The sequence below is a fragment of the Halyomorpha halys genome, unplaced genomic scaffold (assembly GCF_000696795.3).
Source record: "Halyomorpha halys isolate HHAL.00 unplaced genomic scaffold, Hhal_1.1 Scaffold415.1, whole genome shotgun sequence".
NCBI classification, from domain to species: Eukaryota; Metazoa; Arthropoda; class Insecta; order Hemiptera; family Pentatomidae; genus Halyomorpha; species Halyomorpha halys.
The window spans coordinates 882,731-898,069 of record NW_027106189.1 but is presented as its reverse complement, the minus strand read 5'-3'; the positions used below and the strand labels follow the sequence as shown (position 1 = coordinate 898,069).

Sequence of the window (15,339 nt, the reverse complement as noted above, 5' to 3'; positions counted from 1 at the left end):
TAGACACACAAACACAACTTTCAACTTATGCTTATCAATTTTTTTTTTATATTGAACCTCAACATTAGATGCAAGAGAATGTATCAAAAAAATAAATTTGAAGAATAAAAACAAATGTACGAATAAAGCTAACATTCATTAGAGTAAATCTATGTGTGCATGTGTGTATAATTATTTTTATCATTAATTTAACTTCAATATTATTAGTAAATAAATTTTATCATGTAGCTCCACTAGTTTTGAAATAAGTAACCACAAGATAAATCGAATTGAGTTTTTTTTTTTGTTTTTACAGTACTGCACCATTTTTCTTATTACAACTTTTTTTTTATTAAGTAACATAAACTTATAATTATAGCATAACAGATGAAAAACATAAGTAATTAAAAATACCTTCATTTCATGTTCTTTCATATCAACTGAGAATATGCCAATCACAGAAAAACTTTATAAACTGTAACTCTTAAAATATCACCAAAAGACCCACTTCGTTGACAAAAAAAAAAAAAGAAGAGAAAAACCAAAAAAAGCTTTGATGATGTATCACATTACAGTAATAATATAATTATTGGTTTCTGACAAAAAAATTGATGCAAATTTGAGTGGACTTTCACAGTGTGGGTTAATGAAACCAACTCTTCGGCAAAGGTATAAAAGTATGAATAATTTGGAAGTTACATATACATACATACATATGTACATGTAATACATACATATGTACATATATATATATATATATATATATATATATATATACACATACATACATATATACACATACACACACATATATTACAGATAATTTAATTTAATTATTCTTTATTTTTTTTACTGAAATAGTCTTAAAGACAAAAAAATAGGAATAAAAAAGTACCAACAAATTATTACATGCAGTGGACTCATTTTTACGCTAATTAGAACAATGCCCACACTATATCTGAACCTGAAGTATAATAAATAGCCCACATTATAATGAGGGTCCACTATAATTTAATCTAAAAAAACATTCATGTAAAAGTTTAAGGCATAAATATCCAGGTTTCTGACTTAATTTTAAAGCTAAGCAATGTGATTAAATAACCTTAGTACAAATGATAAATACAATCAAATATAGCAGTTACTATGAACGGAAACTATCAAAGCTGTTATCAACAAGAAATGAAAAATTATTAGCAATAAATTTTACTAATTTATATTTTTTTAATTGAAAAATAATTCCTTTGTAAAGAAATACAAATAAATTAAAATTATTTAATCTTTAAAAATAAAATAAATAGAATTTTATTTAAATATTTTTTAAGTAAACTTAAAACAAAACAAGAAAAGTTACTTTGTAATGACTGTCGATTTAAAATAGACATCATCTGGTGCATCCATCCATGATATAACCTGCTTCCTACCCGTCCGAGACATAGTAGCAACTCTGGTTTTACCATTAAGCTGATTTAATATAGTTCGAGGGCCTATAGGTCCTCCTCCAACTGTGTCTCTCGAAAGCCTCTTGTTTGGAACTGCTTCATGCAAGCTGATACCTATAAATATCATAGTCCATTATCAAAGTATTATCTTAATTAAAAGCACTGGAAAGTGACAAATAATTTTAAAGTCGTAAAAAACAGTAACTGCACAGAGATGTTGATACAGATCAGTTGGCACTAGTAAAGAAGAATAATGTTAGCTCTAAGCAAACCGTAATAAAAACAAAATATTTCCAACCATAATTATATAATCAATAAAAACTAACCCAGTGCAATAAAATAAGCAATTAATCAATTTCAAAGTGAAAATTATGGTTTGTAGTTTTGAATATTTATATCGGATCAACTAAATTTTTAGACTGTATTGTGATTTCACGCTTATTATGTATTAAAAATATTTTAATATTTCTGTTTATGTAACAGCTATAACAAAACTTGTGACATCATAAATAATGTAACCATTATAATAATAAAGGTTAGCATGTAAATAATCCAAAATTGTAATAACTATTTATCTGCTTGAGGGTTAAATAATAAATATTAGCTTTTCAAAGCTGATATAGTAATAAATATTAAATATGTCCAACAACTAACCCATCAACCTGTTCCATTTTTATAAATCTATTAAATTAAATTAAATTTAAATAATAGGTAATTATATAACATGAAAAATTGTTAATAATGCAATTGAGAAAGAATGATATATAACATTCATTGTACACAATAAAGCTAATGCCTAAAGAGATTCAAATTATTTCAATAAATTGATTTATTAGCACCTTTAGAATAAATATTTATCAATTATAATATCATATGAGAAATTAATTTATTTTATCATTGGTTCTATGTGTGTACAGAATATCCCTTTATTTTTTAAGTCAATATTATAATTTTATTGATCAAGAAGCCACCTAAAAGATTATTTACAAAACAGTAAGGGAAAAATCAAAATGTTATATAAAGAGGATGGTCTAAGTTCATAAGATATGAAGAGTCAACTAAAGTGACATTATAAGAATCATGGATGTTTTAATTTAGAAATAATTATGAATAGAAAAAAATAATGAACTGAGTATTACAAATTTATATAAAATTTTAGAAGAAAAATATTTTGTTTCTCAAATAAATAAGTGATGAAAAAAACATATGATAAAATATATTTAGAAATTGGGAGGATTTTGACAGGATGGGAATATATACACAATATACAGCATGTAGCAGTACAACTGTTCCAAAATTTTCTTTTATGAAAAATGCTAGTTTAAGACTCGTCTGAAGATAAATTACTAAACTAAATTTCTTGGACACACTTAGTAAGATTTAAACAGAGAGTAAAATAAATCTTGGATTGCATCATGTTAATGTAATACTTTTTTCTTCTAAAGACAGGATTTTCAAGTTTTCATTTCAATTAATCTATGTAGGCATGTATTTGTATCAATATATTTTAACCTCTTTCAAAAGACTAAGTTCATTGTGATGAAACTTGGTATGATATAAATACAACATAGCCATCAGGGAGAATCTTAGGTGATACAAAAAATATTGTCATTGGCTATGAAGTCCCCTGAAGAGTGGTCGGGTCAGCTTATAAATATGTTTAGATTTTAGTTGTGTGGTTGTATGCAAGAAAAACATTATGTCTCATGTCAACAGAGTAATTCGACACTTTTTTAGCCAAATAAGAAATAAGAACCTCATTCAACTCTATGTTAATCCAAAAAAATATTTAAAAATCTACAACTAAAAAAACAAAAACTCAGTTAAAACTAAACAAGATATTTCTTTTGTTTGCTTCATAAGAAAATTATTTCTTTAAATAATAATAAATATTTTTTTTTTTTTTAATAGACCTGAATAGTCAACCAAATTTTGATAAGAAAGTTTACAGTATATTTATAATATGATTAATGTATATTGGAACATTCCTAATCATAAACAGACATAAATATTAAAAAAAGTTAATTTATGTGATATTGTGGAATTATTTATTAATAACTGAAAAAGTTACTAATAAACATTAGATTAATATGCAACAAACGAAATAAATGTGATACTGGCAGTTAGTTCAGTCAAGATTTCTATATACAACTATTCAAGTATTTAAAACCTAATCCTGATAATTCAGATAAAAATATTACCAAATATAAAGAGAAAAACATTCTAGATGTTCCAAGAAAATTCAACACACAAAACTAATAAAAAATATTATATTAATGACAGTAAAAACAAAATTTACAAATGTGGAGTACCAGAAATAAGATCAGGATTTTAATCTACCAATAAAATAAAAAACATATAATACAAATAAGTGAAATTGAAAAGGAATACCAATCTGATGTGATTAATAAGGCAAAATGTTATTAATGCATAGTAACATGTATTGGAAAAATGTTAATCATATAATACACCAATTCTATAAACAAAACAATATTAAGAATAAATATAATAGCACATAGAAGAAGAGGGGCATTTCGTATTGTAAAATAAAAAATACAAGAAACTAAATGCATTATCAAGTTTAATAATAAAGATTTCATAAATACTCTGAAAAGAAATACTAAAATTTAAGAATAATGATTATTATGGTTCTCACCTAACAGTTATCATTAAAAGAAACTAAGGATATTGTGTTATTTTATTGTTTTATTTATATTCAATGTTTAAGTTTTAAAGTTTTAAGAAGTTTAAAACCAGTTAAAAGAGCTTTTATTAAAAGATTCAGGTAGATATAAGATCTTGGAAGAAAAATGGAAGGAAAAAACTGGATGAGGGTTGTTGGTGATTCATTCCTCACCTATAAAAAAAAAAACAATGAAAATGGACCATCATTTTACTAAGGCAGATAAAAGCAACAACAGCATCAAACAAGTACAAACTACATTTAAGAAACACATCAGTAAGCTAAAAAATGAAGGTTTCCACCCATAGAAATCTCATTTTCAAGAACTCTATTACTCCCGCTATTACATTTTATCCAAAATCCATCAATTCAGTAATCATTATACTTGTACTCTCAAATAATAATTTTTGTTCCTTCTCTTAAAATATCTAACTACAAGAATCTCAAAAAAATAACAAATATATTTCCTTAAACGAGCAATTAAAATCTCAAACTATTCCTATAAGTCTTTATCGTAGATTGATTCCAAAAGCCTAAGATTGTTTACTAATATCACAAATGACTAAGTTCATCAAATAATATATCAAAACTTGTCAATTATTAACAATATATTAATAGAGCAAGGGGCCACAGAAAACAGAACAATCAGCAGAGAATAAGGTTTATGATTAGAGAAATTATGATGAATTTAGATTCCCATACGGAAGATTTTAAAAACTACATTAATCATATTAAATGCATCAAAGATAATATGTTCACAAGAATCGAAACAAATATATAAAAAAGAACAAAGCATGGATAAAAAGTCTGCAATAGACAATGATTTCTTCAAGAAGGTAATTCAGAAAGATTAAATTAATCTGCAAGCTAAAAGAGTATTTAAAATAGGAAGATATCATTGTTTGCTGAAAATATGAAATGTACTTTGAATAGTACTAAATGGAATGTAGTGCTTATTCCTAATCCTTATTCCATCACACTCCAATTCAAGGACTGTCCAAAGAAGTAAATTATCCATCAGACTTAAGCAGAAAAAGTGTTCATTATATTTTAAAAGAAAATATTGCTCATTGCTACAGTAGTGGGTATGTAGGAAAAACAGGATTGGTATAATAAGACTTGAAGCACCAAAACATTAGAAAATTAATATTGCAAAAAACGTAATCCACTGGACTTGGATGATATTTGATTTACAATTCCATGAATCCAGCAATCACTAATACAAAAGATCCTAGTATCTAACGCAGGTATTAACAATTTTTTCACAACAAATCTTCCTTCATATAACCCATCCTTCATCATACCCTTCTCCACACTTTAGGTCATGCTTCACTATTAACTACAAAATATCTCAAGATCTGCACATCTCATAGGAAATCAAGGGTAATTTTTTTTTTAAATGCACTTAATAATTACTTATTTATTGTACCTTAAAAATGAAACTAAATCAATTTTATCGAATTCCATTCACCACTTTCACTGACTTATTTTCCTGTAGACAACTGTTTCAAAATGGTATGTACCTATTTGACTTTAATTTTAGAAGACAAATCATTGACCATGAAATATTGGTAATTGTGTATCCAATAGAAATGGTGAGGAAGGTATAGTGTTATTTGGACTTGGAACTTTTTTCTTATTTTTAAGGCTTGTTATAATGATTCTGGGACATTTTTTTATTCTTTGAATTAACTAATCACAGCAGTTTTACCAGTTTTTTTTTATGTTCTTGATTTGTCCAAAATTAAAAAAATTCTTTATCTTTTCCTGGTCCCAAAACACACTCCATCCAGAACCCAATCTCATAAACCATATTCAACAAAGAATACTAATAATAATAATTTTATCTATTCTAATCAACTTTATAGCTTTAAAAATATATAATACTGATAATGATCAATTTATCCAATTAAACAAAATTATATTCATATGAGATTTTATCATGGAAAGGACAAGCACTGAACATCATGTATTAAAAAAAAAAAAATAATCATAGGCACTAGCAGGAAAATTATTTTTTGCACTGGAGTAATTCATACTCAACTTTAACGGCTACACATTCTCAGCTCTGAATTATTTAAAAAATCAAGAACATGACACATTCTGAAAAATATGTTTGATATAAGAATATAAATAAATTTTAATAATAATAATAGTGTACCAAATTAATTAATCGTAAGGCAATCTTTTTTTCCTTTTTTATCCTTATACTACATGATTTTTTAGAATGTAATAGTGATATAATCTAAAATCCATAAAAGAATTAGTCCAGCTAACACAATGGAAATAAAATCGAAATTAGGCAAGAAGCCTCAGATAATAAGGGTGAGAAATGGAAAATAAGGGGTAGGCATTGAGATGTTTAACATAGGTAACTAAGAATGAAACTTGACATACAGTCCAATCTTGATAATCCAACAAACATGCAACTGATTAATTTATTTGGATTATCAAATACATTGATAATTACCAAATATTCTGGAAAATTGAGACTGCATTTAAACAATGCAAAATAAGGAATTCATGTTGAAATATTGCAAACTTTTTTTTTGATGTTTTCTTCTGATGTTATATTTTATTTATTTTCTTAAAAACCAGTTTTGGTCTCAATAATCATCTTCAGGATAGTTGATCAGTCAAACTTGAAATGAAATGAAGACTCTACTCCGAATTGAGGAGTAGTGTATCGATATTTAGTGTAGATACTCAATTGACAAGCACAGGAGGGCCATTGCAAGTTTGACAAATAAAAAAATCAAAACTGGTTGTTAATAAAATAAATAAAATATATAGGAAGACATTTATTTAATTTTTTTAAAAATCCCGTGACTTCAGAGCCATAATTCAACAAAGCTAATTTTCTTTTATCAACACTTCTTTATAAAGTTGTACATGATAACCATTATAAGGGCTGTTTAAAAGTAATAGAAGGATATGATTTAACAAGAAACACTCTCTTAAAGTTACTCCCAATATGACAAATTGAATGTTTTTCTTATTAGATGCCATGAGCTTATCGGGTTAAAAAACATGTTGGATTAACAAATGTCAAACAATTAAAATTTTACTTCAATAAAATTTCTGAAAAAATAAAATCCGACAACTAACTATTTTAAATATCTTCCTCAAACATTAAATATCATTGGACACATTGCTAATCAATTATTAACAAATTGAGAATTAAATTAGAAATAATATATTTTTTAAAGGATAAATGGTATTATATTTTTATGATACTGAACAATTTTGTAACATACAGAAAACCACAAAAAAAAAAAGTTAAATTTTTACCTACAACACTTAAAAAATGGGAATACCAATAATTTTTATATCTTATATTGTAGGAAAGACATTCATATGATTTCAGCAGTGCAAATAATAATATGTGATTTTCTTTCCCAATAAAAGATAACTTAAAAACAAAAAATACCCAAGAGTAATTTATTATTAGAACTGGGTATAACTACAGATACTAGTTAAATTAAACAAATAACCTTTTGGAACTAGATAAACGGCTCCAATAACACTAAATGTTCTGAGAAGTATTCATGAAATTTGATGATTAATTTTAGGTCAGTCAAATGTCTGATATAAACTTAAAGTATAGTTATTATTTATAGTTATAATTATATACAATATAAAACAGAGATTCAAAAAACATTTAAGGTTATAACACCTAAAAAAAGTTATTGTTAAAAAAAATGAGTGTAGTTAAATAATACTTTAAGATATTAATTCATGAAGTGGGTACTCAAATTGCTAACTATTGGAAGCTCCTATACTATAATAATCCCTACATTTAAAACTAAATATAAGAGATAAATTAAGTAAAAGAAACAAATCTAATGAAATAATCATCCCATCTGTATAATTCAACTTAAGCTATAAAAAAATATATCTACCTTGTTTTTAGTAGAAAATATTTATTAGATATGTTTTTAATTCAATGGTTCACATATTTACTATTAAAAAATTAGTTTTTGTAGATCTAAAGAGGTAAGTACATGTAAAAGTGCCTGAACCATAACTTCGATGAATTCATAGGAAAGGGTAATCTAGGCTGAGCTTCAACAATGTTTCATTCCTTGTCTAATGCCAGGCACTAATTTCAGGGTTGAGTGGATTCTAGACGCATTTATCAAAACAGTTTCCATCCTAACAATGCTTAATATTTTCTGTATACAGAAAATAATAAATTTTCTCTTGACAGAAAACAATGATCACTGGCATTGTACAATAAGTTTGTACAGAGTTGGAAGTAAGAGGTCTACATATTAGGCTTCCTCTCTTTTTCCCAACACATTTGATTTATAATTTATATACAATTTTTTTATTTATTTAAATGTCTAAAAAGCAAATATAACTAATACTGACACTTAAGAAAACCAGAACCAATAAGTAAGTGTTTATTCAAAACTATCAGCTAGAGGAAGCTATATAGTATAGTATAAGTCAAGATGATCATTAGTCACAAAAAATACTAAAAGGTACATTGTAACTAAAAATAGTTTAAAAACAACATTTAAGATGTATTATTAATTTAAATTTACTAGTTAAAAAAAATTGGTTTCTTAACATAAAAATGAGGGAAAAGGAATAAAATTAAGCAACTTAAAATAAGAATAATACATACAGAATATTTTTGTTAAATACATAAATATTTTGAATTAAATTTCAAAACCCTAACTAATATTATTTCATCTTTCACACCCAATGATTGTAGAACTTCTTATTTTTAGGCTATATCTTGTATTGTTTCAGCTAGCAAATATTAGCCTGACTAAAAATTCCTTGATTCATTTTTTAATTTCCTTAATTTTTCTTAAGAATTCCTTAAAAGTGACAAAGTGTGAGACTTTTTCCTCTCTCCAAATTTTCTTCCTTTTAGAAAAACAACATTTTCCAGCATAAACTGTAACTTTAAGCAACTTTTTATTTAACAAACTTTGTAACAACAAAACTTTGTATTTAAGCAAAAGAAATTCAGAGAAAATAATTATTAAACTAATTTAAGCCAATTATTACCTCAATATTAAATATTTTATCAATGCATGTAGTTTAAAAAATAAATAATAGATGATTTATTAACCAATAATTTACATCTAAAAATAAAAACATCTCTGGATAAGAAATAAATTTTTTTCTCTTGGAAGTGATAAATAAGAACCAATTCTGGAAATTGCTCAATATATTCCAAAATAACTGTATGTTACAAAATAACAAAGTATAAGCCCTTTATAAATCAAAAGTAAAAAGCATTTTACTCACTTCTGTTAATGTTCTGTTACACCAGATCTTCTAAAGATATTGAAGAATTAGCCATGAAGTTAAAAAGTTCTCATCTTCAGCTGTACTAAGGTAACAAAAGATGCATTTTTGTTTTTTTAAATTATTTTCTTTTAACAAATAATAATCTGTTATTTATTTTTGTAATCAATTTCAGTTGTAGTAACATTAATGATAGAACCAAACATGGACAGATAGTTAACATACACATAGTTTTTGATCACTTATGTTGTAAGTAATAATGAAATCAAAGAACTGGCAAAAAGTACGGAGAAAAACAGGTAAAAAATTTTCATTTATTAAAAAAAAAAACTTTAAAACTTCAACAAGTTACATTTTATATGATCCTACACCCTCTTAAAACAGAGACTCACTTCATTAAACAATACTTTTTTATAATCAATGAAAATGTTAAATAACTTATTTTCATCAGAGCATTGTGACAATTTATTCTAGAAAAAAAATGAGCCAAAATTAAATTGAAACTAAATAGGCAGACTGTAATATCATATATATAATATATGACTGAGCGCAAGGACATAGTAGGAATGACAATGTTGGAACAGCACTTAAAGCAATGGGTATGGTAATGTCTATGCCTTGAAGCTCAATTCTAATACTGGCACTCTCACATTATTTTATGGCCGATTATTACAGCTACATTCTTATAATTAAATTCCAACATAAATACACTCTCAAGCAATCAAACATTTACCTTGGAAATCCCCAAAGCAATCAATTATAAAGAATTAACATACAAACACTTTCCACTCTATGCTCCAAATGAAATAACAATAGTTTATTGTAGACAAACAACCATTATTTGAAGTATAAGAACTAATCAACAGGCCTTGATTTTGCAAGAATTAAAGTAGTTACATTTTCATAGTATGAAGTACACTTCTTAAGACATGCCTAACCACTTATACAGCCTATAATAGGTAATATTTAGACTAAATTGCATTATCAAGCAGACTCGATTGAAATAAGACAGTAAATTAATCCCCTTTAATAATTCATCCAAGCTAAAAAGTGCAACAGTAATATGTCACAAAAAAACCACAATATAAAAAAACTTGACACTGCCATTCAAGAAGTAGAAGTCCTATCTTAACTTTTTTTTTTTTGTAGTTTTTAATAAGAGTCAGATTCTTCTTTTCACCAATTTTTTTTTCTAATTTCATTACAAACACATTCCACTATAAACTAAACAAGTTGAAAGGTATAATGTTTTAACAGAAAACATACCCATGAATTGTCCACAGCAGAAAGCAATTTTACTATTTTTTATTTAATAGAGTAACTAATTGAACATCTCTTAAACAAGGGGATATTATGATATGCTTTGATAATGATATTCAAAAATCATTCAAGCCCTTTCCATAATAAAAAAAAATGAATATTAATAATATAAAATATTTATTTACTTTTTTATGAAAAAACTAACAAAATATAAATAATTTTAAGAACACCAGAACACAATTGGATTAAACCTGATAAATCACAATGAAAATGCACGTTCAAGTAAAGAAATTAGCAGAATGAGTTGGTTATAAAAGTGTACCTGCAAAGTATTACAAGCAATGCACATCACTTTTCCTAAATATTATATATAAACATATTAAGCTAGAGGTTCCAAAATTAAATACTTTAGAGGAGAAAAAACAAAACTTCAGCTTTAAAGTGATAAGGAAAATAGCTCATAAGATTTTTTCAAAGGAGTTCAACCAAGTTTCACTATTTATATATCATTCTTTGAACTTCAATACATTTAATGGTTCTGATAATAATGAATAAACCTCTTACTCAGGTCACAGATTTATAAATGTCAATACACTTTAATACAAATAAAAAACATACCATTTTAAACAAAGTTGGGCTGTAGATCATAAGAACATGCAATGAGTGAAACTCAATTCGATTTATCATATGAAAGTTATAATGTCAAAAAGTTATGGCTTTCAAGTAGCATTTAAGAAATAAATATTAAACTTTTAAAAAGATAAATAATATATAAGCTCAATTTATTTTAAACAGAAAAACATGTATTAAAACTAAATCACATCATGGTAATAATATCAGTAACAATAATTTTTAAAAATGTCAAACTAAATTAAAATTAGACTTAGATACTAACAAATTTGAGGTAGTGAAATCACTAAATCTAACATTAAATTAGAATGAATTAACACTAAGTGAAATTCTTCTTTTACTTATCAAAATAAAAAACATCTTGATAACTTGAAGAGATAACTTAAAATGTAAGGATACCAAGTCATTAATAAAAATATATAGGATATTTATAACACCATTATGTAATATTGACTAAATCAAAAAAACATTGCACTACAGAGAAATTTAAATTATCACAAATAACAATTTCATCACAAATAAATGAACTGCTTATTACTCAAGTCTAGGTGGTATTTAACTTTAGGTATTTAAATTTAAATTTTTTTAAAATCTATTAAGCATATGAACTAAATTCCAAAACTTTATCAAAACAAAGATGAATAAAAAATAAAAAGATGAAATTTCCTTGTTTAAATATAACATTGAGGAAATCATCTCTATTCTGGGACTGTTGCTTCCAAAGTATAATTATTATAAAAATTATATAACAATCTAGATGACACAATTAAATTTTTAAAAAATAATAGAGAAAAATAATTTCTATTTAACTCTGATAAAAATGCTGAGAAAAAATAAAGTCACAAAGAAATTATTATACAAATAACTGACCACAATGATTTCAATTATAGATAAAAGAAAAATTAATGTTAAGCTATTTCGTCTTGTTCCAACTTCTAAGAGCTTGACAGCCTTAGAATTAGAAAGATAAAGGGAGCTAGGAAAATTGAAAATGAAAAGGGTGAGAGTAGCCTGGTATATTAAAATTAAAAAGGATTTGATGAAATAGAGGAATCTATAACACTTAGCAGGTTTATGGAATTAGGTTTAAATCTGAAGCATAGGCAGCATATAGTGATGCAGGATCACACTAATAGTTATCAGATTTACTTATCACTAACATAGAATATAAGTCATGAGAAGAATAAATTATAGAGGAAGAAGTCGAGGAATTGTATCCAAAACAAAGATGGTTATAACCATTACATGGTACAAATTCTTAAGTAATGTAGAGAGAAATAGGCAAATTTGTGAACCACTTCAACAAATTTCTGACAGCCCTTCCAGGCCCTCATCAATCCAACAACTAATGAGTCTTAGAAACAACCATAAATACACTGCTGTAATCAAAATGGTGGGAGAAGATGAAGAAAAAGACAAATAATCTCTTAGGGCTAGATAGAATTATATTTTATGAATGTACTATTGACATTTTTTTTATTACTTCCTGAAGGAAAAATTATTGACTAAAAATTAAATTTCTTTACTTAATATTAACAGACAAGTGTATATTTATGTTCCTGGATCACAAACACAGGTCTTCAGATTCTGTAGTACAGCTGGAATAATATGCTATATGTTTAATGAAAAATTGAAAGTCTTAATGTAATGATCACCATTAATTGTTAAAGGTGCAATAAAAAGTAAAAATAGATTTTTCAATTAAAATAATATTAAAATTAATGTGTTTTTTAAATTCCCATATGTTTAATATGATCATTTCCAGTGTGGAAACTTATTTACCATATGCTTTAATATATAATTAAAAATAAGTTGTAATATAATTTTTTAAACCTTTTTATTAGTGTTAATGTTGAATATTATAAAACTAATGTTTTTTTTTAGATAAGTAGATAAATATATTATTCATTTAAGATATATTAATTTAAAATGATCTTGCATAATGTTCCATTATTTAAAAGCAGGGTAAATGTGTTTTTTAGTTTTATATTTTAGTTCTGTTGTTTTTATTTTATATAACAAACAGTATTTCACAGAAATATCTCATAATAACATTTATGGTTCAGGAAAACCCATAAATTAACAATGAAAGATGATAATTTATTTTCATTGTTCGATCTCACCTGTAACCATGAAATGTAATTGATACATACCTTTACAACAAATATGCTGAATAAATGCACCTCACTGCTATCTGATTCAAAACAACTTGATTTTAATTCAGAATAAACTTTGAATAGATATAAATCACCCCTTGTTTTTATAATGGCAAAAATAAATTCATCTTACATTTGATTTAACATATGAACACTATCTTGTTTTAAATACAGTGTCAACAGTGGGAGAGTTAACATAAATTTTGTAGGGCAACCACAATAAATTAATTGAACCAGGTGGGAATGAACTGAAACCACCCAGATCCAAGAGCACTGGCACTATCACCCCAATGGGCATGGCAATCACAAACTCAAACAATTACCTAAGTAATTAGCTTAGTGTAAACCCCAATGCACCATCTATCAATCTTACAATAATCATGGAATATAATATTACAAAAATAAAAATCAGGAATAATATTAAATTGTAATTCTTTTCATTTATATGAAACACAATAATCCTTTAAGAACATTGCAGTAGGGATAAACTCACTCAAATTAAGTAGTTAGTAAACCAAAGATGCCCTAACAACAAAGCAATGCTTCACAGCGGTTTTTAGATATAAATTTGAAATTAAGTATATTAAAGTGGATAAAAATCCTAGACATAATAAATTATCCATTTATATAGTTGTTTCCTTCTGAAAATTGTATTCACTTATCTAAGTTAAAAAAAAAAAAGAAAAAGACATGCACATATACTGGTAACTTTTCTTATCATTACCAATAATAAAACTAACGAGTTGAGGATTTTTTTAATACCTTATAGGACCAAATTAATTTGCTATAGCATAAAATCATATGTAATCTACTCAAATGTAAAATAAATTATATTGAAAGAAAAAGTGTATTCTATAATTATTTTTAAATAGGCAAGAGATTGCACAAATATATAAAATAATTGTAGCAAAAAAATAATGCACCAATTAATCGATAAGGATTATTCAGAGCTATATTTGTTTTGCTTTCACTTTCACTGCTCATTTCCCAAACATGCAAATATCAATTCATGATGTATTTTTATGTTATTTTTTGCATATCCCATTCATAATTTAATTATTACAAAATTATCTATTTAAAAATTAAGATTGAAAAGTTATATCGCAAGAAATGGTTTAATGCTTCATGAAACAATAACTTTTAAAACTATTATGTGTATGTTTTGATGTTCACAGAAAAAATTCTTGGTAAGGCTCAATAATTATTTTCCAAAAATAAGTAAGTTGATATCTCTAAAGTAAATATATGACCTATTAACCCATCAGTTATGTGTGCGTATCAAAAGTTAACACCAATATTCTGATAAATGTGAAATCTTTAATAAACATTTAGAGTGGCTTTTTCTGATCAATATTATTAATGACTTATTCTTTAAAAATTCTGGGCTCAATGATTTCAAATACCAACATAGTCTATGAAAAATTATGATTTAGCTTTTATGATTAGGTAAATAAAAAAGAAACACTATGATCACTATTACTTAAACCAATGCTCTTTCTTTTTTTTTTTAAATAAATTGATCTATAATATAATATTAAATTTCATATAAAAAAATTATATTTCGAAAGTATGAACTACAAACCATAACTGTAAATAATAGTTATAATAGGTTGGGTGATAATTATTGCTTAATTGAAATTTTTTTTTTTAAATTTAGTGTTTATAAAGATTGCTTTTCTCAACTTAATCAAATTAATTAATCTATACTTGTTACAGTACTTAAATAGTACTGCAATGCTTTTCAAAACTTTAAATTATTTAATCTGTGCTTAGTACTTTATCAGTACTGTAGTGTTTCCCTGAACTTTAAAACAGTTAATGTGGGTTTACTAGAGAATGCTTATGTATCTCATAGATTTTAATGAAACTTTTTAAGGTGAATTTATGCCTCAAAATATTGGACTACTTTCACCATTAGGTGATT

At 25.5% G+C, this 15,339-nt stretch overlaps 1 protein-coding gene across 3 annotated transcripts in view; it reads right to left on the bottom strand.

The window, feature by feature from the left end:
* Positions 1-15,339, bottom strand: part of MTA1-like (metastasis associated 1-like) — a 71,801-nt gene that overhangs the window by 12,621 nt on the left and 43,841 nt on the right. The window contains exon 17 of one of the 3 annotated variants that reach the window (XM_014423316.3): positions 1,331-1,532. The exons of 1 other annotated variant lie outside the window; for it this stretch is intronic. In XM_014423316.3, the coding sequence (XP_014278802.1) occupies positions 1,331-1,532 (202 nt within the window). Of the gene's footprint in view, positions 1-1,330; positions 1,533-9,413; positions 9,455-15,339 lie in introns of those variants that run through there. One more of the 3 variants, XM_067053727.1, reaches the window with a different exon arrangement.